Raw genomic sequence first — 24944 nt, 5'->3', positions numbered from 1 at the left:
AAGAAGGACTTATAGATCACATTGTCTGAAACTGGTACATATATAGAAAATACTGAATCAGATTTTTTAAACTGTTACCTTAAATGCATATTACTATAAGCTAAGTTTAAAGCTTCTGATTTCTATCATGTATATATGTGTATATATTCTTCTTAGAGCTTAGAAAACTAACCTGTGGTTTTCTTTCAGTCCTCACTAGGGTCCTCATCATCTTCATTCCAGTCAGTGAGTTCCTATGGACCGTTTGGCAGGATGCCTACATACAGTCAGTTCAGCCCAAGTACATTAGTCGGGCAGCAGTTTGGTGCAGTTGGAGTTGGTATGTGGTACTTTTTCTTTTTGTTTGTTTGTTCTTCCTTTACCACAAACTGTTGGAAATGTTGCCTGATACTCCTTTTGTAACTTCATTTGATAGTGTTAAGAACATGAGTTACTAAGATTTTGTAAGAATTTGTAATTGGGGGCTGAGTTTACTCAGCGCCTAGAACCTGCTTGACATTTGTTCCATCACTTTGGCCAGGCCTACAGCCCTGAAAAGCTTTTATTTTGGCGTCTGAGTAATAACTAGTTTCATGGAGATCATTTTTTCAGAATAAGCACCTATTGTCCTTAGATGTGTCCAGTTAACAGATTTCATTTAGTGTTCTTTTAAGACATGTCTACTTAAGATGAGATTTTTTTTTTTTTTTTTAATGGATTCTGGTCCTAGCTGGAGGAGCTCAGGATACCGAGGTCTGAGAAACTTCGAAGCCTGCTCAGTCAGAAAAGTCTGAGACTCTAACCAGAAAAAACAGAAGTTAAGGTGACTCAAGAACACCATCCTTGAGTAAGAAAAGCCATAAGTTCAAGTCCCAGTACTGGTACTGGACTGGGAATGTCTGTGTGCATTCCCACACACAAGATAGAGGAAAGACCAAAAATGACTACTACTGTAGAAACTTAGAGAAGATTGACCTGGCTGGGTAGAGCAGGGAATGAGGCCCTTCTAGGGATTCTGTGGCTTATATGACCTAATTTTTTTTTTTTTTTTTTTTGCCAGTCCTGGGCTTGAGCTCAGGGCCTGAGCACTGTCCTTGGACATTCTCAAGGCTAGAGCTCTACCACTTGAGCCTCAGCACCACTTCTGGCTTTTTTCTACGTATGTGGTACCGAGGAATCGAACCCGGGTCTTCATGCATGCTAGGCAAGCACTTTAACCACTAGGCCAAACTCCCGGCCCCTTATATGACCTAATTTTGTTTGTGTGGGCACAATCCTTAAGAGGAAAGAGTGAAGGGCTGGGAATATGGCTTAGTAGTAGAGTGCTTACCTAGCACGCATGAAGCCCTGGGTTTCGTTCCTACTTACACAGAAGAAGCCGGAAGTGGTGCTGTGCTCGAATTGGTAGAGTGCTAACTTTGAGCGAAAGAAGCATAGGGACAAACCCAGGCACTGAGTTCAAACTCCAAGGCTGGCAAAAAAAAAGAAGAAGCCAGACACCAGTGGCTCACGCCAATCCTAGCAACTCAGGAGGCTGACACCTGATGTTCATGGATCAGAGCCAGCCTGAGCATGGAAGTCTGTGAGACTCTTATCTCCATCCAGTTAACTACAAGAAAACTGAAAGTGGCACTGTGGCTTAAGTGGTAGAACATTAGCCTTGAGCTGAAGAGCTCAGGAATAGCACCCAGGCCCAGACTTCAAGCACCATAACTGACCCATAAAGAGAGGGGGGCAGGGCAGGGGAGGGGGAGAAGATGGAATACTGTTTGTTGTCTTAGAGATTTTGAAAAAGCTCCTGGCCATATGTGCATGTACATGAAGTTTAAGGTGGTATAGAGGTTACCAGTTCAGCAATCTTATGTCGGTCCTTGCTAGTGCAGAGACCCACATGTGTTAGTTAGGTTTCCAAATAATTATTTTGTATACTTTAATGAATTCCCCAAATTATTAATTTATACAAGTATTATAGGAGATAAAATAGCAAATACTGTATACTAAAGGTGTTAAACTTTTTCTTTTAATGTTTTTATCATTTAAAAATCTCTTCAAGCTGGAAACTCCTTGACATCTTTTGGAACAGAAACGTCAAACAGCGGTACCTTGTCCCAAAGTAGTACAGTTGGTTCTGCCTTTACGCAAGATACAAGATCCATAAAAACTCAGTTATCTCAAGGTAAGCTGTTTGTTTTACCTTTATTGTGTTTTTTTTCCCCCCTGTTTAAATACATGAGCTTTCGTAGTTTATCAATTACATGTATGGTTTGTATTTAGTTTTGTTTTATGGAAAGGTAGCATTAGTGACTTCCATTATTTAGACTTACAACTCTTAGATCATGGAACTGAAATGGTAGACATTATCCCAAGTTTGACTTTTTTTTTTTTTTTTTGTCAGTCCTTGGGCTTGAACTCAGGGCCACTGTGCTTGGGCTTTCCTTAGGGTTAGTGCCCTACCACATGAGCCACAGCACCACTTTCCAGCGTTTTCTGTGTATGTGGTATTAAATTGAACCCAAATCTTCGTGCGTGCTAGGCAAGCACTCTGCCACTAGGCCAAACTCCTGGCTCCATAAGTTTGACTTTTTTTTTTTCCATAAAGCAGTCGTATAACTTGTGAATAACACTTAAAACGTGCATATCAAGTCAGTCCCAGACTCAGCCCTACCAGGCTGATAAGTGATCTCCCTGGCATTTTCCTCAGTGTAGACCACCAACAGGAATGTCTACACTGCTACTGGAATATATGGTTCCTTACTAACATCTGCCACATCCTGGGTCTTTTCCTTTTTTTTTTTGGAGGGAGTTTGGGGGGGTTGGGGGTGGGGGATCAGTCATGGGACTTGAACTGTAGGTCTGAGAGCTGTCCCTGAGCTCTTCAGCTCAAGGCTGCCACCCTACCCCTTGAGCCACACAACACCTCTTCCAATTTTCTGGTGGTTCATTGGAGATAAGAATCCCTTGGACTTTCATGCCTAGGCTGGCTTTGAACTATGATCTTGGCCTCTTGAGAGTAGCTTTTATTGCCCCCCCCCCTTTTTTTTTTTTTTTGCCAGTCCTGGGCTTGAGCTCAGGGCCTGAGCATTGTCCTTGGACTTTCTCAAGGCTAGAGCTCTACCACTTGAGCCTCAGCACCACTTCCGGCTTTTTTCTATGTATGTGGTACTGAGGAATCGAACCCGGGTCTTCGTGCATGCTAGGCAAACACTTTAACCACTAGGCCAAACTCCCGGCCCTGCCCCCCTTTTTTTGAGTGGTTAATTGGAGATAAGAGTCTCATTTGGACTTTTCTGTCTGGGCTGGCTTGGGAACTGCAATCGATGCTCAGATCTTGAGTAGCTAGCTAGTATTGCAGGCATGAGCCACTGGCACCTAGCTTCTCTGCAGTTTTTTTTTTTTTTTAATTAATTAATTAATTAATTTAGTGGGTCATGGGGCTTGAAACTCTGGCCTGACCTCTGTCCTTGAACTTTTCAGCTCAAGGCTACTGCCCTACTCCTGGGCCTGGGCATTGTCTGTAAGCTCTTCAGCTCACAGCTACCCCCCTACCCTTTGAGCCAAGCCCTACTTCTCGTTTTCTAGAGGTTAATTGGAGATAAGACTCTCAGGTCCTTTTGTGCCCAGGCTGGCTTTGAACCTTGAACCTCAGATCTCAGCCTCCTGAGTACCTAGGATTACAGATATGATCTACCACACCTGGCCTTCTCTGCATTTTAATAAGCTTCCTAAGAGAGTTTCTTTCCTTTTTAAAAAAAAAATACATTTTTTTCAGCCAGTCTCACAACCTTCAGAAGTATAAATATCCCAAATCTGTTGAATCTACCGCTTAAAGTGGATATGACTCGCTTATTGCTTCATATGATTCATTTAAGCAATATAAAGTCACTTCAGAAAGATGGAATAATTTCAAAGCTATACATTGTTCTATTTATTCGGTGCTATATCAGGGTTTGAACTCAGAATCGTGTGTAGTCCTAGCTATTTAGGAGACTAGAATCTGGAGGGTTTGCTTTTATTGTTATTGTTGGTCGTGGGGCTTGAAATCTGGGCCTGGGCGCACTGTCCTTTGAGCTCTTCAGCTCAAGGCTACCGCCCTACCCCTTGAATCATAGTGCCAATTCCGATTTTCTAGTAGTTAATTGGGACTTTAGTGCCTGGGCTGGCTTTGAACTGAGATCCTCAGATCTCAGCTTCCTGTGTAGCTAGGGTTACAGGTGTGAGCCATCACACCAAGCTGTGGGGGTTTGGGGTTTTTTTGGTTTTTGGGGGGTGGGGGACTTGAACTCAGGGCCTGGGCACTGTCCTTGGGCTTTCTCAAGGCTAGTGCTCTATCACTTTGAGCCACAGCACCACTTGCAGCTTTTTTCTGTGTATGTGGTGCCTAGGAATCAAACTCAGGGCTTCATGCATGCTGGGCAAGCACTCTACCACTATACCATGCTCCTGGTTGTTGTAATTGCTGTTGTTTTTCCTTTTGGTTAGGGAACTTGAACTCAGGGTCTGGGTACTCTACTTGAGTTCTTTTTGCTCAAGGCGTTTACCACTTGTCATTCCAGTTTCCTAGTGGTTAGTTGGAGGCCAGAGGCTCACTGTTGCCTGACGCTGGTGGCTCATATCTGTACTCCTATCTATTCAGGAGGATAAATCTGAGGATCACAGTTCAAAACCAGCCCCAGCAGAAAAATCTATGAGACTCATCCAATTAACTACCAGAAAACTGCAAGTGGTTTTGTGGTTCAAAATGGTAGAGCAGTAGCCTTACTGGAAAAGCTCAGGGACAGGGCTCAGGCCTTGAGTTCAAGCCCCACAATGGACAAAAGAAAAGTCTCATGGTCTTTCTTGCCCAAGCTCACTTTGAGCCATGCTCCTCAGATCTTAGCCTCCTAATTAGCTAGGATTACAGTTATGAGCCTCCAGCATCTGGCTGAAGGCCACAGTTTGAAGATAGTTGGGACAGAAAAATCTGAGACACTCCATCTCTAGTTAACTAGCAAAATATCCAGTTAGAGGTGTAGCTAACATGATAGAATAAACTGCCTGATGATTTAGGAATAATAACCATAGATTACTTCTCTCATCCTGAGCACTTTGAAGAATTTTTGAAAATAGATTAAAATGTTAAATTTTAGTTGAAAACCAATGTAATCTTAACCTCAAGCTGCTGTGAAATCTGAGGGTCATTGTTTGAAGGCAACACCAGGCAGGAAAGTCTTTGAGAGTCTTATCTCCAATGAACCACCATAAAAAGCTGGAAGTAGAGCTGCGGCTCAACTGGTAGAATTCTAGACTTGAGCAAAAAAGCTTAAGGTCAAAGCTCAGCCCTTGAATTCAAGACCTAGGATTGGCACTAAACAAAAATTGAATTTTACATTTTTTTTCTCCCCAGTCCTGGGACTTGGGGCCTGGGTCCTGTCCCTGAGCTGCTTTTGCTTAAGGGTAGTTCTGTACTACTTGAGCCACAGCTCTACATCTGGCTTTTTCTGTTTATGTGATACTGAGGAATCAAATCTAGGGCTTCATACATGCTAAACAAGAATTCTACTATTAAGCCACTTTCCCAGCCATACATACATTTTTGTTAAAATAAATATGGCCGGGCGGTTAGCCTAGTGGTAGAGTGTTTGCCTAGCATGCACCAAGACCTGGGTTCAATTCCTCGGTACCACATATATAGAAAAAGCCAGAAATGGTGCTGTGGCTCAAATGGAAGAGCTCTAGCCTTGAGAAAGTCCAAGGACAATGCCCAGGCCCTGAGTTCAAGGCCCAGGACTGACAATAAATAAAGAAACAAACAGGTATGTATTTAAATTATTACAGAGAAATTCTGGGAGTCTGTATTTTCATATAATCAATTTATGTTTGTGAGCATCATAAAGTGGAAGTTAAAACATGGGCTTTTATTTGGTAAGAACAGGAGGAGTAACTGAATGGTGCTTTAATTATGCTCAGATAACTGTCTGGGTTCATTCCTACTACAACACCTGTATTCTCTAATCATAACAAATTGCCGTGGTGATTCGTACATGATAATAGTAAAAGAATGTAAAGGCCAGGCCTTGATGGTCCACACCTATAATGCTAGCTACTCAGGAAGCTGAGATCTGAGGATCATGGTACAAAGTCAGCCAGGGCAAGAAAGAAACTAAAAAAGAAAAGCCTGGTGCCGATTGCTCATGTCTCGAATCCTACCCTGCTAATTCAGGAATCTGAGATATGAAGACTGTGGTTCAAAGACAACTTGGGGAGGAAAGTTTGTGAGATTGTTTATTTCCAATTAACTATCAAAAAAGGCGGTGGCACGATGGTTCAAGTGGTAGAGTATGCTAGCCTGGCAAAAAAAGCTCAGGGACATCAAGGCCCTCAGTTCAAGCCCCAGGACCCGAAACAACAAAAAGAATTTAAATATACAACAAAGAAATTTGTCACTTGCTCTGATTACTCCCTTACATATAATTCCGTAATACTTTTGAGTAACAGAATCTTTTCTCAAAATATGGATTTTTGAGGATATATTAGTATTTTTATACAATTCAATATAATTATGTCATTTAATGTGATACTTAAAAAATTAATTATAGCCATAGGATCTTCAAAAAACTTACTAGCTCTTAAAAAACAAAAGGCCAACTGCTACACTGAGAAAAGGAATATGTGAATACCATGAACAAAACTATGCTGCTGCTCTAGAAAGTTTTACAGAAGGACAGAAATTAAGTGCAGATGCAGATTTCAGTGTTTGGATTAAAAGGTGTCAGGAAACTCAGAATAGAACAGAATCTGAGATGAATTAATCTGCATCCCAGCGGACTCAGTCAAAAATCAAGTATGATTGGTATCAGACAGAATCTCAAGTAATCATTACACTAATGAACAAGAATGTTCAGAAGAAATGATGTAAATGTGGAATTTTCTGAAAAAGAGTTGTCTGCTTTGGTAAAACTTGCTTCGGGAAAGGATTATAATTTGAAACTGAGACTGCTCCATCCTATTGTACCAGAACAGAGTACATTTAAAGTACTTTCAACAAAGATTGAAATTAAAATGAAAAAGCCATAGGCTGTGAGATGGGAAAAGCTAGAGGGGCAAGGAGATGTGCCTACACCAAAACAGTTTATATCAGATGTAAAGAACCTATATCCATCATCATCTCATTATACAAGAAATTGGGATAAATTGGTTGGTGAAATCAAAGAAGAAAAGAATGAGAAGTTGGAGGGTGATACAGCTTTAAACAAATTATTTCAGCAAATCTATTCAGATGGTTCTGATGAAGTGAAACGCGCCATAAACAAATCATTTATGGAGGGCCCGGGAGTTTGGCCTAGCGGTTAAAGTGCTTGCCTAGCAAGCACAAGGACCCGGGTTCGATTCCTCGGTATCCCACATGCACAACCAAGCCGGAAGTGGCAGAGACGAGACACAACCAAGCCGGAAGTGACTGAGACGAGACTGCAACAAGCGACAGAGAGCGGAGGCGAGCAAGCGGAGCCCAACCGAGTGGTGGCCGGAGCGAGCGGGGCCGAGCGAGCAGGGCCAGAGCCAGCGAGGCCGGAGCGAGCGGGGCCAGAGCGAGAAGGGGCCGGAGCGAGCGGGGCCGGAGCGAGCGGGGCCAGGAGCATGAGGGAGCGAGCCTGACCGGAGCGAGCGGGGCCAGAAAGAGAGAGAGAAGGGGGCCAAAAAAAAAAAAAATCATTTATGGAGTCTGGTGGTACAGTTTTGAGTACCAACTGGTCAGATGTAGGTAAAAGGAAAGTTGAAATCAATCCTCCTGATGATATGGAATGGAAAAAGTACTAAATAAATAAATTTGCTATCAAACAAACAAAAGGCCAATTGTGATAGCTCACATCTAGCTACTCAGGAAGCTGAGAGCTGACAATCAAGGTTCAATTGAGTGAACATAAGATACTATATTTAGCCAGCAAAATACTAGAAGTAGAGCCATGGCAGAAGCGGTATAGCACCAATCAGAGAGCCAAACTCTGTACCAACAAATGAGTTAAAAAAAATAGCCTTAATCACCTCAAACTGGGTGTGGTGTGACATATCTGCAGTCTGAGCACTGAGAAGACCAAGGTAGGAGGATCATTGAGTGCACTTAAATTCAGGGTGAACCTGGGCAGTACAATCAAATACACACAATCTATCTCAAAAAATAAAATAAGAAAGAAAGCAGAGAAGCTTAAGCTTTGTAATCCCAGCTACTCAGGAAGTAGAGGTCAGGAGGATGCTGTTGCCAGCCTAGGCAAAAAGTTAGTAAATCCCTGTGTCAACTAATTTTCAAAAGACTGGGCATGGATGCCACATACTTGTTATCCTAATTATATGAGAGGAATAAATAGGTTAAGGTTCTAAGCATGGCCCAGGCAAAATAGAAGATTGCATTTTATGTGATAGGAAGAAAAGAAAAGGAAGGGGGGGCGGATAAATGATTATAAAATCATTTCTCAAAAGTAAAAATTTATACAAAACCATAATTTATCCGTTAAAAATCAGTGGAAGGGGCTGGGAGTTTGGCTTACTGGTAGAATGCTTGCCTAGCATGCATGAAGACTAGGGTTCAATTCATCAGTACTATATCCGTTGGAAAAGCCGGAAATAGTGCCATGCATCAAGTGGCAGAGCTCTCTCCTTGAGAAAGCCCAAGTACAGCACTCAGACCCTGAGTTTAAACCCCAGGACTGGCAAAAATGAGAGAGAAAGGGGGGGAGGGAGGGAAAGGAAGGGGGAGAGAGAGAGAGAAGAGAAGAAACAGTGGAAGCTGGGCGCAGTGGCTCACACCTGTAATCCTCTATACTCAGGAGACTGAGATCTAAGGATCTCAGTTTAAAGCCAGCCCTGGCAGAAATTGAACTTGTGCCACAGCACCATTTCTAGCTTTTTCTGTACTGAGGAATTGAACTCAAGGCTTTGTGCTTTCTAGGCAAGCACTCTAACAATAGGCCACATTCCTGGCCCCAGAGCATAATTTTTAATCACACTGCATATCACGCAATAGAGTTCTGAGCAGAGATACACAGCGAACACTGTAAGGAAGTGCCTTACATGATTGGAGTGCCTGGTGCATTCTTCAGTACATAGTGAGTAGGTGCTGATTTAAAAGAAAAATGAGAGGCTGGCAGTTTTGCCTAGTGGTTAGAGTGCTTGCCTAGCATGCATGAAGACATAGGTTCAGGTCCTCGGTACCATATATATAGGAAAAAGCTAGTGGTGCTGTGACTCAAATGGTAGAGTACTAGCCTTGAGAAGTCCAAGGATAGTGCTCTGGCCCTGAGTTCAAGCCCCACAACTGGCAAAAAAAAAAAATGAAAAATGAAATGTGTCAGCATAAACTTCAAATTAAAGGAAATCATGCCTAGAGATCTTGAAAGTGGCAAAGAATGCCAGTGGCTGCCATGTAGCTATCTGGATGGTTTGTTTTGATTTTTTTAAATTTAATTTTCCAATCTATTGCGTTTTAAAATCCAACTCTCTCACTTTTTCCTTCTCTATTGTTTTGTGATAGGATTCATCAGAAAGGTCCTGCAGAAAGGTCCTGCTTGGTTCATCTACAGAAAATACTAAAAATTGAAGTGTGTCAACATAACCTTGTTAGTTGGGGGTTGCCTCCATTTGAGCTGTTTACAATGTGATTGTTGATGATATTTCTAGGGAATATCCCATGGCAGTCTTTGAAAAACCGTTCTGCTTGTTCAAAACAATGTTGTGGAGGGAGGTGGGTATTTTTGTTTGCTTGGTTTGATTTTGAGGAATTTGGGGGACAGTTTTGGACAGGTTAAAGACTAGGACAATCCTAGGTTATAGCTCTGGTCTAATAAGTAGATTCAAATTTATGCTAAGAATTTGATTTTTTTTTCAGCCTAGATTATTTTGAAATCCCCAATTAGGATAGTTTCTTATCTTCTGGTTACATTTTAGGTCGTTCAAGCCCTCAGTTAGACCCTTTGAGAAAAAGTCCAACCATGGAACAAGCAGTACAGACCGCCTCGGCCCACTTACCTACTCCAGCACCTGTTGGGAGAAGGAGCCCTGTATCAACCAGGCCTTTGCCATCTACCAGCCAAAAAGCAATAGAGAATCAAGAGCACAGGCGAGGTAGAGCTTGAGCTGTTTACTCTTCCTTAATTGACTCATCAACATTTTTCACTTTCCCTGTTTTCATTTAGAGGATTTGCTTTCTGTGAACAATCCTGAAAGGATTATATATAAGAACTTCATATACTGTTTAGGGGCTGGGAATGTAGCGCAGGTAGAGCACTTACCTAGCATGCATGAAACCCTGGGTTCAATTCCCAGCACCACAAAAGGAGAAGGGAGATTTATTTACCAGGCATGGTGGTGCACACTTGTAATCCCAGCACTTCAGTAGGCTGAAGTGGGAGGATTATGAGTTCAAGGCCAGCCTAGGCTATGTAGCAAGAAGCAAGATCCTGTCTCCAACAAAAACATTTAACTCAAGTGATAATGAGGATTTAGTTTTGGGGACTTTTAAGTTTTGTTTGGTAGTTTCACCCTCCATACCTCATTTCAGACAAAAATGGAAATTTTTGATTATCCTTGGTTGATCTGTCACTTTGCATGTTTCCTTGTGCAGCTGAAGTACACAAAGTATCAAGGCCAGAAAATGAGCAACTCAGAAATGACAGCAAGAGACAAGTAGGTAAGTTATTTAGATCCCAAATAAATCCTGTACTTCTTAATAAAGTTATTTAATTGGTATATGAAAGTATATAATTCATATGTGAAATGAAAGTTGAAGGCTACTGATGAAAGAACTAACAAGACTATAGTAGTGATGTGGATCTCTGGGTGGGGTCAGATTGTACATAATAAAAGATAGCCAAAAATAAGGTTTTTTTTTTTTTTTTTTTAAATTACTAATCTGGAGAGAAACTACTTGATGGTGAGCAGTTATGTTTAATATCATCTTGTATATTACCAGCGAGTAAGTACTGTTGCATTTATATTCACTTGATGGCTTTATGGCTTCTACTATTGTGTTTTTTGTGTTGTATCATAAAACTGGGACATGTTTTCCATGTCTTGTGAATGGAATCATTTGTTTGGTAATCTATAACATCCTCTAAAACAGATTTTTTTTTTTTTGCCAGTCTTTGGCTTTGAACTCTGTGCTTGAGCACTGTCCTTGTCAAGGCTATGTGCTCTGCCACTTGAGCCACATCACTACTTCTGGTTTTTCTATTATGTGGTACTGAGGAATTAAACCTAGGTCTTCATACATGTTAGGCAAGCACTCTACCAGTAGGACAAACTCCTGTGCCCCCCCTTTCCCGCTTTTTTGGCAGGGGGCAGTCATAGGGCTTTAACTCAGTGCCTGAGGACTGTACTTGGTCTTTTTTCCTCAAGGCTAGCGCTATACCATTGAACCACACCACTACTTTTCTATGTATGTGGTACTGAGGACTTGAACCTGGGTTATCGTTCATCATGCATACTAGGCAAGCACTCTACCACTAGGCCAAGTCCCCTGGCCCCCCAGCCTTTGTTGTTGTTGTGGGGGTAATGAATAGAGGGGTTACAGTTACATTCAACAGGTAGTACATTACTTCTGGGACCCTTCTCATGTTCAGGGATAGCACCACTTCGAGCTTTTTCAGTATATGCAGTACTGAGGAATAGAACCCAGGGCTTCAAGCATGCGAGATGAGAGCACTCTACCATTACACTACACTCCTGCCCCCCACCCCCACACACAACCCCTTTTTTTATTTTATTTTTTTGGTTGGGGCTTGAACTCTGGGCTTTGGCACTGTCTCTGAGCTCTTCAGCTCAAGGCTACCGCCCTACTCCTTGAACCACAGCACCACTTCTGGTTTTCTGGTGGCTAATTAGGGATAAGAGTCTCCACTTTAGTGCCCATGCTGGCTTTGAACTGTACTCCTCAAATCTCAGCCTCCTGAGTAGCTAGGATTATAGGCATAACCACTGTATCCAGCTCCCCTCATTTATTATTTTTTTATTTTTTTTTTGCCAGTCCTGGTCCTTGAACTCAGGGCCTGAGCACTGTCCTTGGACTTTCTCAAGGCTAGAGCTCTACCACCTGAGCCTTAGCACCACTTCTGGCTTTTTTTCCCCTATGTATGTGGTACCTAGGAATCGAACCCAGGTCTTTGTGCATGCTAGGCAAACACTCTACCCGTAGGCCAAACTCCCGTCCCTCCCCTTTTTTTAAAAATATATTTTTATTGTAATTAATAGAAGAATTGCATTATATTCTCCAAATAGAAGGTACATTACTTAACAGACATTGCCCCTTCTCATGTTTTTGTCCCCATTTCCCTCCCCTCTCCCCCCCTTTTTTGAACCTCAAATCTATTAATAGAGAACTAATTAGAATACTTTTGTGCCAGTACTGGGATTTGAACTTGATTCCTTACTCTTGCTTTTTACCATTTGAGCCACATCTCTGGTCTGGCATTTTGCTGGTTAATTGGGAATGGAATTTGACGACTTTTATTTCCAGGCTAACTTTGAGCAGGAATCCTATAATCCTGGGTAGTGAGCAGTAAGCACTGGCTTCCAAATTAGATGAAAAACTAAAACAAAGAAGGCGATATATAAATCTCATTGTTTAGATCATTTAGTAACTTTTAATAACTTGTCATTTAATCACATAGTTCCAAGTGCTCCTTCAGCTCCAAGAAGAGGGCGTGGGGGTCACCGAGGTGGAAGGGGAAGATTTGGCATTCGACGTGACAGTCCAATGAAATTTGAGAAAGACTTTGACTTTGAAAGTGCAAATGCACAATTTAACAAGGAGGAGATTGACAGAGAGTTTCATAATAAACTTAAATTAAAAGGTAAACTTTTGTTTTTCTACTCAGAAACTAATCTATGACTTAAGTATGCTTTTTACATTAGATGTCTTAATTTATTTAGACTTTTATGGTGTGTTTTTTTTTTTTCTTTTTTTTTTATTAGAAGATAAACTTGAGAAACAAGAGAAACCTGTAAATGGGGAAGATAAAGGAGACTCAGGAGTGGACACCCAAAACAGTGAAGGAAATGCAGATGAAGAAGACCCGCTTGGACCTAATTGTTATTATGACAAAACTAAATCCTTCTTCGATAATATTTCTTGTGATGATAATAGGTACAGTCTTTTAAGCTATCCTGTTCTGAAATGTTCAAGTTTAGTAATTTCATATAAACTCATGTGGTCTAGTGAATGCCCTGGGCATGGTGGCTCACTCCTGTAATCCTAGCTGCTCAGGAGGCTGAGATGTGAGGATCAAGGTTCAAAGCCAGCCCAGGAACAAAGGGACCTGAGTCTCTTATCTCCAGTTCACCTCTAGAAAACAGGAAGTGGGCTTGGCACAGGTGTAGGGCAGTAGCCTTGAGCTGAAATGCTCAGGGACAGTGCCCAGGGATCGTGGTCTTGAGCTGAAGAGCTCAGGAACAGCACCCGGGCTGAGTTCAAGCCTCATGACCCACAAAAAAAAAAGTTCTGACCATGTTACCAGTGTGGTTCATAACTACTCAGAGGAGTAGGTTGAGACCTGAGAAGTGCAGTTTGAAGCCAGCCTGGATAAACAAGTCCATCAGACTCTTATCTCTAATGAACAGCTCAGGATTACTGCCCAGGGCCCTGGGTTCAAACCCCTAGGACTGACACCAAATAAATTTGGAGAGGGGTCAGGGGGAGAGTGGGAGAGAGAGGAAGAAAGTGCACACGCATGTAAGGACTTTACCTAGCATATGCAAAGCAGAGAGATCAATCTCCAGCACCACAACCAAGAGAAGGAAGAATAAATAGCTTATGTATTTTTCCTTAGGGATTTATTCATATTTGCATATTAGTAATAAGACCAAAGCATTCATGCAACATCTCAGAGCTTTTCCTTTACCTCTGCTGTAATTCAGATGAAACCAGAACCAAAATAAATGATTTCTTTGAAGCTTTCAGATACAGTACAACTGCTCTACTGTATTATGCACTCGTCCAGGGGTCGTTGTAAGTGGGAGGATCCAGCATAATGAGTTGAGTTTTGTTGCCTATCATTTTTGTCCTGGCTGCAATGTGGTGCCCCCTGGTGGCAGTTGTTTGCTTCTGCTTATGCATAGGTAGCAAAGATGATTATGAGTCCTGCAGTTACTTAGGCTGGATGCTAGCAACAATTCAGAAAATCCTGGGTTAACGGCCAGGTTTTGCCCTCTTTTCCAGTGCGTCCAGACTAGAATCAATTGCAAATTCCCTTATATTTGAATAACCATTGTATTGATGGCTTTTTTCATATTTCTGTGATGTCAACTGTTTTTGCACAGAACTATGATCAATAATGTTTTCTCATGAAACCTAACAGTATTATAGGAACATACTGAATTTGTATGCCATTTGCAGCTTGTGACCATATAAGTGAAAGCTTTTTGTTTTTATTTGGGGGTGAGTACTGGGACTTTAACTGAAGGTCTGAGCACTGTCGCTTAAGTTTCATGCTCAAGACATGAGCCTTCCAGTTCTGAGGTTTTTTTTTTTTTTTTTGCCAGTCCTGGGCTTGAGCTCAGGGCCTGAGCACTGTCCTTGGACTTTCTCAAGGCTAGAGCTCTACCACTTGAGCCTCAGCACCACTTCTGGCTTTTATCTATGTATGTGGTACCGAGGAATCGAACCCAGGTCTTCATGCATGCTAGGCAAGCACTTTAACCACTAGGCCAAACTCCCGGCCCCTAGTTCTGAGTTTTTGCTGATTGACTCAGATTTGCCTGTACACATTGGCTTTGAACAGTAGTCTTCTGGTATCAACTTTGTCTGAGTTAGCTAGGATTAATTTGGAAGTATTGTTATATTTGCTGAGAAATATGCATTTTAATCTGGTATGCTGAAGATCATTTTCTTTTGTAATAGAGAAAGGAGACCAACCTGGGCTGAAGAGAGGAGATTAAATGCTGAGACATTTGGAATCCCGCTTCGTCCAAACCGTGGCCGTGGAGGCTACAGAGGCAGAGGAAGTCTTGGTTTCCGTGGTGGCAGAGGGCGTGGTAGTGGCAGAGGAGGGACTTTTACTGCCCCTCGAGGATTTCGTGGTGGATTCAGAGGAGGCCGTGGTGGCCGAGAGTTTGCAGATTTTGAATATAGGGTAAGTGCTATGCTTTAGACTTGGCATTCAGCTGACCTTTATCTAATTTGGATAGTGATTTTGCTGAAAAAAATAAGGGATAAAAATATGGTACCTCTACTGGGTGTGTTGGCTCATACCTGTAATCCTGACTACTCAAGAGGCTGAGATCTGAGGATCGAGGTTCAAGCCAGCCCCGAGGTTCAAAGCCAGCCTCAGCACTAACGAGCATGAGACTCTTATCTCCAATTAATCACTACGAAAGGGAAAGTGGACCTGTGCCTCAAAAAGTAGAGTGGTAGCCTTGAGTGGAAGAGCTCAAGGATAGCGCCCAGGCCAAATTCAAGCTCCATGACCCACTAAAACAAAATAAAACAAAGAGAAAGTACCACTCTCCCCTTTTAAAGTTAGAGAAACATGGTTTTAGCTTTTACAGACTGATAGAAATCTCCCCTCTAAACTTGGTGTATGGCTCATCCTAGCTACTCAGGAGGCTGAGATCTGAGGATGGTGGTTCAAAACCAGCCTGGGCACTAAAGTCCATGACACTTTTTTTTGCCAGTCCTGGGGCTTGAACTCAGGGGACTGAGCATTGTCCTTGGCTAGAACGCAACCACTTGAACCACAGCACTATTTCCAGCTTTTTCTATGTATGTGGTACGGAGGAATCAAACCTGGGTCTTCACGCATGCTAGGCAAACACTCCTCCACCAGGCCAAACTCCTGGCCTACATGAGACTCTTATCTTCAATTAACCACTAGAAAACCGGAAGTGGGGCTGTGGCTCAGGAGGTCCGGGAGTAGCCTTGAGCTGAAGAGCTCAGGGACAGGACCCAAGCCCAGAGTTAAAGAAGTATCCAAGAAAAAAAAATCTGCGTGTGTGTGTGTGTGTGTGTGTGTCAGTCAGTGTGTCAGTCAGTCCTGGGGCTTGCATTCAGGGCCTGATCACTGTCCTTGGGCTTCTTCAAGGCTAGAGCTCTACCACTTGAGCCGCAGTACCACTTCCAGCTTTTTCTATATATGTGGTACAGAGGAATTGAACCCAGGTCTTTGTGTACCTGGGTCTTTGTGCATGCTAGTCAAGTACTCTACTACTAGGCCAAATCTCTTACGCTTACTCTAGTAAAATATCAAAGAAAAGATAGAAGTAGATCTGTGGCTTGAGTGGTAGAATGCTAACTTTGGGCAAAAAAAGCAGCTCAGGAATAGTGCCCAGGCCCTCAGTTCATATCCCAGGACCAGCATAATTTTTTTTTTTCTTAAACTAGTCTAGCCAGAAACACTCATAGGATAGAAAGTAAAGCTTTTTTCCCCTGGACATGTTAAGTCACACAGCTAATAAGTGGTGGTTCCTGAGTCATTATCATGGTTTTGAATGTTGAGATTTTTATTTTTTTGATTAATTATGTGACTCAATACAGCTCTCCTGCACCCCTTTATCTTTCTTCCCTTTTGTCTTTTTTTTTTTACCTTTCAGAAAACCACAGCTTTTGGACCCTAAGAGGTCTGGATTGGTCGTACTGCTTTCTGAAAGGTAAAAAAAAAAAGATAAAAATAAACAAAATAAATGAATAAATTGAGAGATGTTGGTTTTTTGGGGGGCAGAGAGCAGATTTATCTCTAGTTCATTTATTTCTATACCAACCTACCCCATGCCATATGTATTTTAATAATATTAGACAAGTGGTTTGGTGGTGTGTACTCATATGAAGCAGCATGTCTGTTTCTATAACAGACAGTTGAGATGAATAACAGCAGTAAAAATATTAGGTAGCCATTCCTTGGCATCTCAGATATTCACCAGGATGTTGATTGTGTTATTGTGTTATTACATAAAACAACATAATGTCTGCATATAGCCTGTGCACATCTTCTTACCTATCTGTTCGTTGTTTTCATTATTTTTGGGGGTGCTGAGAATTCAACCCAGAGGCTCACCTACTACGCATGTGTTCTACACTGAACTACACTGCCTGCCCACATTGGTTGAATATGCGCCTACAGAGAGCCAATGAATATAGTGATGCCTAGTCTGGAAGAAATGAAAGCCCGTTTTGATGCCACAACCAGGCCCATCCTGTAGCTTTCAATGTGTCTGGCTGGAAAGCTTCAGATTTCAGTTGCTTTCTCACAGCATACCTTTGCTAAATCATTCCTTTCTCATTGCTTTTTAACAAAATTTTAACTTTAATGAATTATCTTGCTCTCTGGATGTTTTATTGATATGTAAAGCTGACAAAAACAAGGTTTTGTTTTTTGTCATAGGGCTTGAACTCAGGTCCTGAGTTCTTTTTGCTCAAGACTAGTGTTCTACTACTTTGAACAATAGCACCACTTCAGGCTTTCTGTTGGTTCTTTGGAGATAAGAGTTTTCCCAGACTTTTGCCTAGGCAGGCTTTGAACTGAGATCCTCAGAACTCAGCCTCCTCTGAGTAGCGCACCCAGCAACTCTGGACCTGGGCGCTGTCCCTGAGCTCTTCAGCTCAAGGCTTCTGCCCTACCCCTTGAGCTACAGCCCCACTTCCCATTTTCTAGTGATTAATTAGAGATAAGAGTCTCATGGACTAATGTGCCTGGCCTGGCTTTGGACCTCAATCCTCAGATCTCAGCCTCCTGAGTAGCTAGGATTTCAATCATGAGCCACTGTGCCCAGCTTAAAGACAGGGTTTTTATGTGGCTGATTTTAAGACTAGTTGGTGTGCTAGCTGCCAGCTGTTCATGCCTGTAATCCTAGCCACTCAGGAAGGAGCCAAAGATATGAGTATCAAAGTTGGAAACCAGCCTTGTTAGGAAAGTCTTAAGACTCTTACCTCCAATTTAATACCAAAAGCCAGACGGAGAACTGTAGCTCAAGTAGTAGAGCGCCATCCTTGAACACAAAATCTCAGGGATAACACCAAAAGAGAAAGAAAGAGTATTTGGTGAGAAGTTTTGTGTCACTTTTTTAAATTAGTAGGCTAATGGGATAAACATGCTAAGAACATTCAATCTGTATGTACTAAAGGAAGTGAGAAATACGAAATAAGTCTGGGAGGAGGAAACTAGAAGAGTGATATAAGAAGTAACTGATCAAGAAGTACTAGACAGGCTGGGAATGGTGGCTCATACCTGTAATCATAGCTATTCAGGAGGCTGAGATCTGAGGATCAAGGTTCAAAGCCAGCCTGGGCACAAAAGGACCTGAGACTCTTATCTCCAATTTACCCGGAATTACTCAGTACCACATACATAGAAAAAAGCCAGAAGTGGTGTTGAGGCTCAAGTGGTAGAACTCTGGCCTTGAGAAAGTCTAAGGACAGTGCTCAAGCCCTGAGCTCAAGCCCAGGACTAGCAAAAAAAAATGGGGCTTGGCTGAAGGGCTCAGGGACAGCTAGCAGGCCCATGGGTAACCCACCAAAAACAAACAAAAAAAGAAGTACTAGACAGTAGTTGGTAGCCCTCTTGTGTAACCTAAAAAGTAAAAAATGGAGGATATTACAAGGACTAAGATATAGATAGATAATGAGTAGAACCATCAAAATAGAGAGTATATATGAGTGTCTAGAGACTGGAAGATTCAGTCATCAATAATGACTGTTTCTGGGTGGGGAAGTTTAGAAAGGAGGGTTTCCTAGAAGTCCGGAAAGCATTTCCATGAAAGACAAAGCAAAACAAACTATAAAATATGTGAAAAAAAAAAAACTTCTGAAATACAAAAAGAAAGGCTTATATCTGGTGCACTGACTAACACTGTTGTTTCTTCCTGTTTCTAGAAAGACAACAAAGTTGCTGCATAGTCTACAAAGAAGTCTTTGAAAATAGGTGAATTTCTAGCTCTTCATGGTCCTGAAAATTGGTTTCTGTCTTTGTGAAGAATGAAGAAGTGAATTTGCTGTAAATTTGTCACCAGCACTGGGTTTTGTTTATTTTCTGCTTAATTTCAAAGATAAAATGCAGTTACTTTTTTTGGGGGGGTGGGGGTGAGGGGCTCATCTTTTTGAAAAATGAGCGTTAAATATATTTGGAACAGCAAAACGTTAAGTAACTTTTTATGTATAGTTAAACTAAAGCTGTACTTCAGTGGGACTTACAAGTTTTTGTTTTTGTTTTTCATCACTGAAAGGATTTTTCTTATCACTGAGTTGTATTTGGCAATTATTGCAAGTTGCCCATAGACAGGGCCGTGATACTGTGTTTGGAGCCACAGAAGGTTGTATGTGTGTGTGCGTGCGTGCGTGTATGTATGTATGTGTATTTGTATGTGTGTGTATCTTTCTGGAAATCCTATAATGAGGTAGCTTATTTCGTTGATTAATTAGGGTGCTGGATGGTAGAGACTTTTGTCAGTCAACTATGTATACACAGTAAATACTGTTTCTTAGGCAAAGGTAACTTTTTTATATAGTTGTAAAATTCCATTATATTCCATTGCCAAAGAAACATTAAGAACTTTGTATAGCTGTATAAAAAGCAACTAATTTTTTAAAGAATAAACATTTTAAAGTCAGCAACCATACTGTGTCCTTGCAGAAATCAATGAGCTGAGGAGCAGGGCCACGGCGGCTCTTTTTTCTCTGAGCTTTCCAGGCTATGGTTTTTGATTTCTTTTTTTAATGTTTGGAACATAAATGAAGATTTGATACATTCTCTTCCATTATCTAAAAAAGGATAAATTGTTCCTGCTCCATGTCAGAACTTCTTTTTGTAGCAAATGGCATACTACAGAATCTGTCAAATAGATATTTTCAGAATATGAATGTAAATAAGCATAGATAAGAATGTACTAGCTGTATTTTCAAATAAGCAATCCTCCTTTTTTTTAAAAAACACATTAAAACTAGGCACCAGCCTATTCCTTGGACATGCCTGCAAAAACAAAAATTTGGGGGGTGGCGGGGGGCCAATAATATTGACTTATTCCATTATGTTTAAAGAGGATTCAGAATATTCAAAATTATTTTGGCAGCGTTATCATTGACATTGGTCCTTGGGCCTGTGGCCCTCAAATGACTCTATAGAGTTAACAGCTAATTACACATTACTGATCAAACCTTTTGATATTTAAGCTGCAGTGGGGGGAAAATCTGGCCACTTTCGTGTTTTTATGAAGGCCATGGAATAAGGGGATCCAAAGATTTAAATATTTTATCTTTTTGTTGTTTCCAGATCTTTGTCCTTACAGCATTCAGGAGTGACAAAGATGTGAGAAAACTGCACTGTAGGAGAATGGGAGGATTGAAACATGGTTAATTGTTTTCATTTTCTATTTTTTGTATAGATCTACAAGGAAATATTTTGTAATTTGGTTTCACTATTAAGATCCAATACTCGGCAGCTGTAGTTTAATTCTGTTCAGTACCACTTGCTTGCATGTTACCAACAAAACCTTTTGGAGGACCCCTAAACACATTACGGAGGTGTTTTGAGCATCTAAGCAAAAGCTATGACATCTGTGTAGAGTGAGGTAATATGTCCAGGCTGATTTCCAGGAGAAAAATTGTAAGGAGTGATTTTATGTGCTCTGGAAGTCTGAGCTCCCAGCTTCCCCTGGCCCTGGTCACTGGCTGGCGCATTTGCTGTCTGGTAACAACTGGCCGCATGGCATACCTACAGTGTGCCTGACAATATTAAAGCAAGGTTTTTATTCTACAGCAGAATAAAACTATTGAAAAAATGTTCGTCAGAGTTCTTTCTCTTCCAACAGAAATAAAATGAAAAGAACTTTTAACGTATCAGATCAGAACTGAGTACTGGAGGTTTGTGTGTGTAATCCTGTCTGCTGAGGAGGCTGAGGTCCGGTTTGAGGCCAGCCTAGGGAGAAAAGCTTACCCCGCTCCATCTCCAAAATAATCAGCCAAAAAGCAAGACTGGGGGTGTAACTTATGTAGTAGAACAGCCTACCAAGTGAGAGACCCTGAGTTCAAACCCAGTATGGCCAAAAAATGGACCAGAATTATGATAATGTTTATAGTCTATAATCACAAAACCTAGCTTATCTTCTGGGGGTAGAGAAGATAAAATAGTGACTTGGGCTCAAGGTAGAGTGCTTGACTAGTATGTGTGAGGCCATAGATCCCATCTTTAGTACCACAGAAATGAAGATGGCGGTGGTTGGTAAAGAAAATTTGTCCATTAGACCATTCCTCCTGTAGGACCTAACATGAACAGTAAGGAAAGTGGTTCTCAGTATAAACTGACATTGAGGAATGTGAGGGGTTATGTTTGGTTCCTCACAAAAATCAGGGATTACTACTTGTGTTTAAGATCGGAGCCAGTCTGGACACTGGTGGTTCATGCTTGTAATCTGAGCTATTTGGGAAACTAAAATCTGAGGCTCTCAGTTTGAAGTCAGCAAGAAAAGTCTGAGGAACTCTTTCATCTCCATTTTACCAACAAAAAGCCAGAAATGGAGATGTGACTCAAGTGGTAGAGTGCTAGCCTTAAGTGAAAAGTCTTAGGGTTAGCACCCAGGCCCTGAGTTCAAGCTCCCAGGCTAGCACCAAAAAAAAGCGGGGTGGGGGGCACTTTTGGTCTTTGATTTTAAAACAGAAAAGGTATGCAGTGGGTCTCTGAATCTAATGTGGGTTCTGTTTGTTGGTGATTCGTAGCTTTAAGAAATTACAGCTCTGAGCTGGATGCCATGTCTCACCCCTGTCATCCTAGCTACTCAGGAGGCTGAGATCGAGGTTCATAGCCAGCCTGGGCACTAAAGTGCATGAGATTCTTATATCCAATTAATTACTAGAAAATGGGAAGCGGGGCTGTGACTCAAGAGGTAGGGCGGTAGCCTTGAGCTGAAGAGCTCAGGGACAAGTGTCCAGGCCCAGAGTTCAAGCCCCATGACCCACAAAAAATTAAAAAGGAAAAATTAACAGCTCTGTTCAGATTTTATGAACTTGGCTGATAAACTCATTAAATAGATCTGAATGTAGTGGTCATGTTCTGGTCATAATGCTGTAAATTATCCTAATGTCTAATTTATGGTAAATAGAATAAAACAGCAGCTTGGGGGGTGGCGGGGGGAACAACTTTTTTTGTTGTGTGTTCCAGTCCTGGGCTTGAGCTCAGGGCCTGAGCACTGTCCTTGAACTTTCTCAAGGCTAGAGCTCTACCACTTGGGCCTCAACACTACTTCTGCCATTTGTCTATGTATATGGTAACAAGGAATCGAACCTGGGTCTTTGTGCATGCTGGGCAAGCGCTCTACCATTAGGCTAAACTCCCAGCCCAGAGAACAACATTCTTTAATTTTTAGTTGGTTGTGGAGGTTGATCTTGGGCTGGGCACTATCCCTCAGCGTTCAAGGCTAGCATTCTACCACTTGAACCACAACACCACTTCCACCTTTTTCCTTTTTTTGTAGGGGGCGGCAATCCTGGGACTTGAACTCATGGCCTGGGCACTCTCTTTGAGCTTTCTCAAGGCTGATGCTGTAGCACTGAGCCACAGTATCACTTCTGGCTTTGTGCATGCTAGGCAAGCACTCTACTGCTAGGCCAAACTCCTGGCTCACTTCTAACTTTTTGTTTTTCTTTTGGCCAGTCCTGAGCTTGAACTCAGTGTCTTTTCTTTCTCCCTGGCCCCCCCCCCCCAAGGCTGGAGCTCTACCACTTGAGCCACAGTACTACTTCCAGCTTTTTCTGTGTATGTAGTACTGAAACTTGGGGCTTTGTGCATGGTAGGCAAGCACTCTACCACTAAGCAACGCTCTCAGCTCACTTCCAGCTTTTTCTACATTTTTTTGTTTTGGTTTTTGGCCAGTCCTGGGGCTTCTTGAACTCAGGGCCTGGGCACTGTCCTTTGTTCAGTTTCCTTTGTTCAGGGCTAGTGCTCTACCATTTGAGCCACAGCACTACGTCCAGCTTGTTCTGTGTATGTGATAACAAGGAATCAAACCCAAGGTCTTTGTGCATGTTAGGCAAGTACTCTAACACTAGGTCACTTCTCCTGCCTTCTCTGTGTACTTTATTGGAGATGTCTCAACTGACTTTCCTTCCTGGGCTGGCTTTGAATTGTGATTCTCAGATCTGAGCTTCCTGAGTAGAATTATAGGCATGAACCACCAACTTCCAGCCAGATCATATTTTTTGTGCCTGTTGTAGTTTGGTTTGAACTCCAGGCCTGGGTGCTGCTCTTAGCTTTTTCACTCAAGGCTGATGCTCTAGCACAGCTCCACTTCTAGATGTTTGTGATTAGTTGGAGATAAAAGTCCCACAGACTTTCCTACGAGAGCTGGCTTTGAACCTTGAACTTCAGACCTGTAATACTGAGTAGTTAGTATTACAGACATGAGCTACCAGTGCTGGGCTAAAGCCCAGAGCATATTGGAATTTGGTAATGAGACTCTAATGGAATGACTCATAGTCACTCCAGTTGAGCGGCCCAGAAACAACTTAAGAGCAGCCAGCAAAGGAGTTCCAGGCCCAGAAAGTCTGGCCTTTCCCCTCCAGCTGGAGCAGTCTAAGTGTGAAGAAGGCCATGTCTGGAGAGAAGAGGAAAGCCTGGATCTAATAGGACTAATGCATTCCACTGGTTGGTTTTTCCAGTCAATTCTGGTGCTGGGCACTGGAGTCTGTTTACTACTCAGTGTATGAAGAGGCCCCAGTCTGGCTTCTTACCTAGTCTACATAATTCATCAGTGTCTGCCTCATGGCAGCACACTAATGACTCTGTGCAAATGGGTCTTGTCTATGCCAAAAAGAACTATACATTGTCTCTCTGGCATACGTGATGGTTCTCTTTTCCTTTTTTGAGTATGTGAGCTTTGTAGGCACTAGTGATTAAGGTAGAAATTAGGTGTAATGTAAAAAGAATGTAGGTGTGGATTTTTATGCCTGTAATCCTAGCTATTCAGGAGGCTGAGATCTGAGGCTTCTGGTTTGAAACCAGCACAGACAGAAAAGTCGGTGCAACTCTTATCCCCAGTTCATCATCAGAAAGCTCAAAGTGGAGGTTTGTGTCAATGGAGTTCCAGCTTTGTGCAAAAAAATAAAAAAGCCAAGTGAGAAATCAAAAGGAAAGTCTGAGATTCACCTCCAATTAACTACACACATACACAGCCAGATGTGGTGCTGGGGCCCTAGTAGAAGATCAGTTTGGAGCAAATAAGCTAAAAGACAGCCCTGAGGCCTTTTCATGTTCCAGTATCAACACAAAAATGAATAACTCGGGATTCCTGTCATCTTAGTCTCTAGCCAATTTTTTTGCATTGGTTATCTCCTCTGTAGGCTCAGGCAGGCCTGAATTGCAATCTTATGCTTCCTGTGTGCCTAAGTATGGCTGGCACACACTGCAGCCTTTGCATTTCCTAGTAGCTAGGACAAGAGGTGTGCACAACCACACCAGCCATTGGTCAAAATGGAGTCTCAAAAAATTATGCTGTGGTTGGGCTTCAATTTCTACCTCCCTAGTAGTTAGGACTATAAATGTGAGCCACCAGGTCATGTATTTTATTTACATGGTTTATCAACTACTGATAATACAAAAATACTCTCCATCCCCAGCCACTTATATCCTCTTAATGTGTCTCTCACGATACCTGTCTACAGCTAGTCTGTAATCTTAGTTATGGTGAAGAAAACACTTCATTGAGAAGCAGTGATTTCTGCTTCACCCAAAAAGAAACCACCCTTTGGTTTGTTTTATAACTTTTTCTCCAGAAGTTTCTGATTGGCTTTTGGATATGTCTGTGTGTGTGTGTGTATTTGTCTGCTGTCTATGTTTCTCTGTCCTGCGACTTAAGGCTGGCACTCGTCACTTGAGCTTTCTTCTGGCTTTTTGGCAGTTAATTGGAGATAAGCATCTCTTGGACTTTCCTGCCTGGGTTGGCTTTGAACCACATTTTTCAGAACTCAGCTTCCTAAGTAACTAGGATTATAGACAGGCCTGAGCAGGTCCCCAGGTCTGATTAGC

The 24944-nt window shown here is 42.0% G+C and overlaps 1 protein-coding gene and 1 pseudogene across 5 annotated transcripts in view; both read left to right on the top strand.

Moving 5' to 3' along the window:
• The window catches only part of Lsm14a (LSM14A mRNA processing body assembly factor), a 40041-nt gene extending 19329 nt beyond the window's left edge, over positions 1–20712 (top strand). The window contains exons 3-11 of one of the 5 annotated variants that reach the window (XM_090322241.1): positions 190–319; positions 2033–2155; positions 9895–10071; positions 10571–10636; positions 12615–12797; positions 12919–13090; positions 14843–15074; positions 18806–18854; positions 20199–20712. In XM_090322241.1, the coding sequence (XP_090178367.1) occupies positions 190–319; positions 2033–2155; positions 9895–10071; positions 10571–10636; positions 12615–12797; positions 12919–13090; positions 14843–15074; positions 18806–18829 (1107 nt within the window). In that variant the 3' untranslated portion in view covers positions 18830–18854; positions 20199–20712. Of the gene's footprint in view, positions 1–189; positions 320–2032; positions 2156–9894; positions 10072–10570; positions 10637–12614; positions 12798–12918; positions 13091–14842; positions 15075–16530; positions 16588–18805; positions 19547–20198 lie in introns of those variants that run through there. The other 4 variants (XM_090322240.1, XM_090322245.1, XM_090322244.1 and 1 more) reach the window with 4 other exon arrangements.
• Positions 5866–7659, top strand: LOC150044008 (protein SGT1 homolog pseudogene; annotated as a pseudogene).
• Positions 20713–24944: the final 4232 nt, after the last annotated feature.

This window comes from Megascapheus bottae, chromosome 31 (genome assembly GCF_031878675.1).
Source record: "Megascapheus bottae isolate mThoBot1 chromosome 31, mThoBot2.hap1, whole genome shotgun sequence".
Lineage (NCBI taxonomy): Eukaryota > Metazoa > Chordata > Mammalia > Rodentia > Geomyidae > Megascapheus > Megascapheus bottae.
Note: the sequence above shows the minus strand (reverse complement) of the source record. Positions and strands in the feature narration are given on the sequence as shown.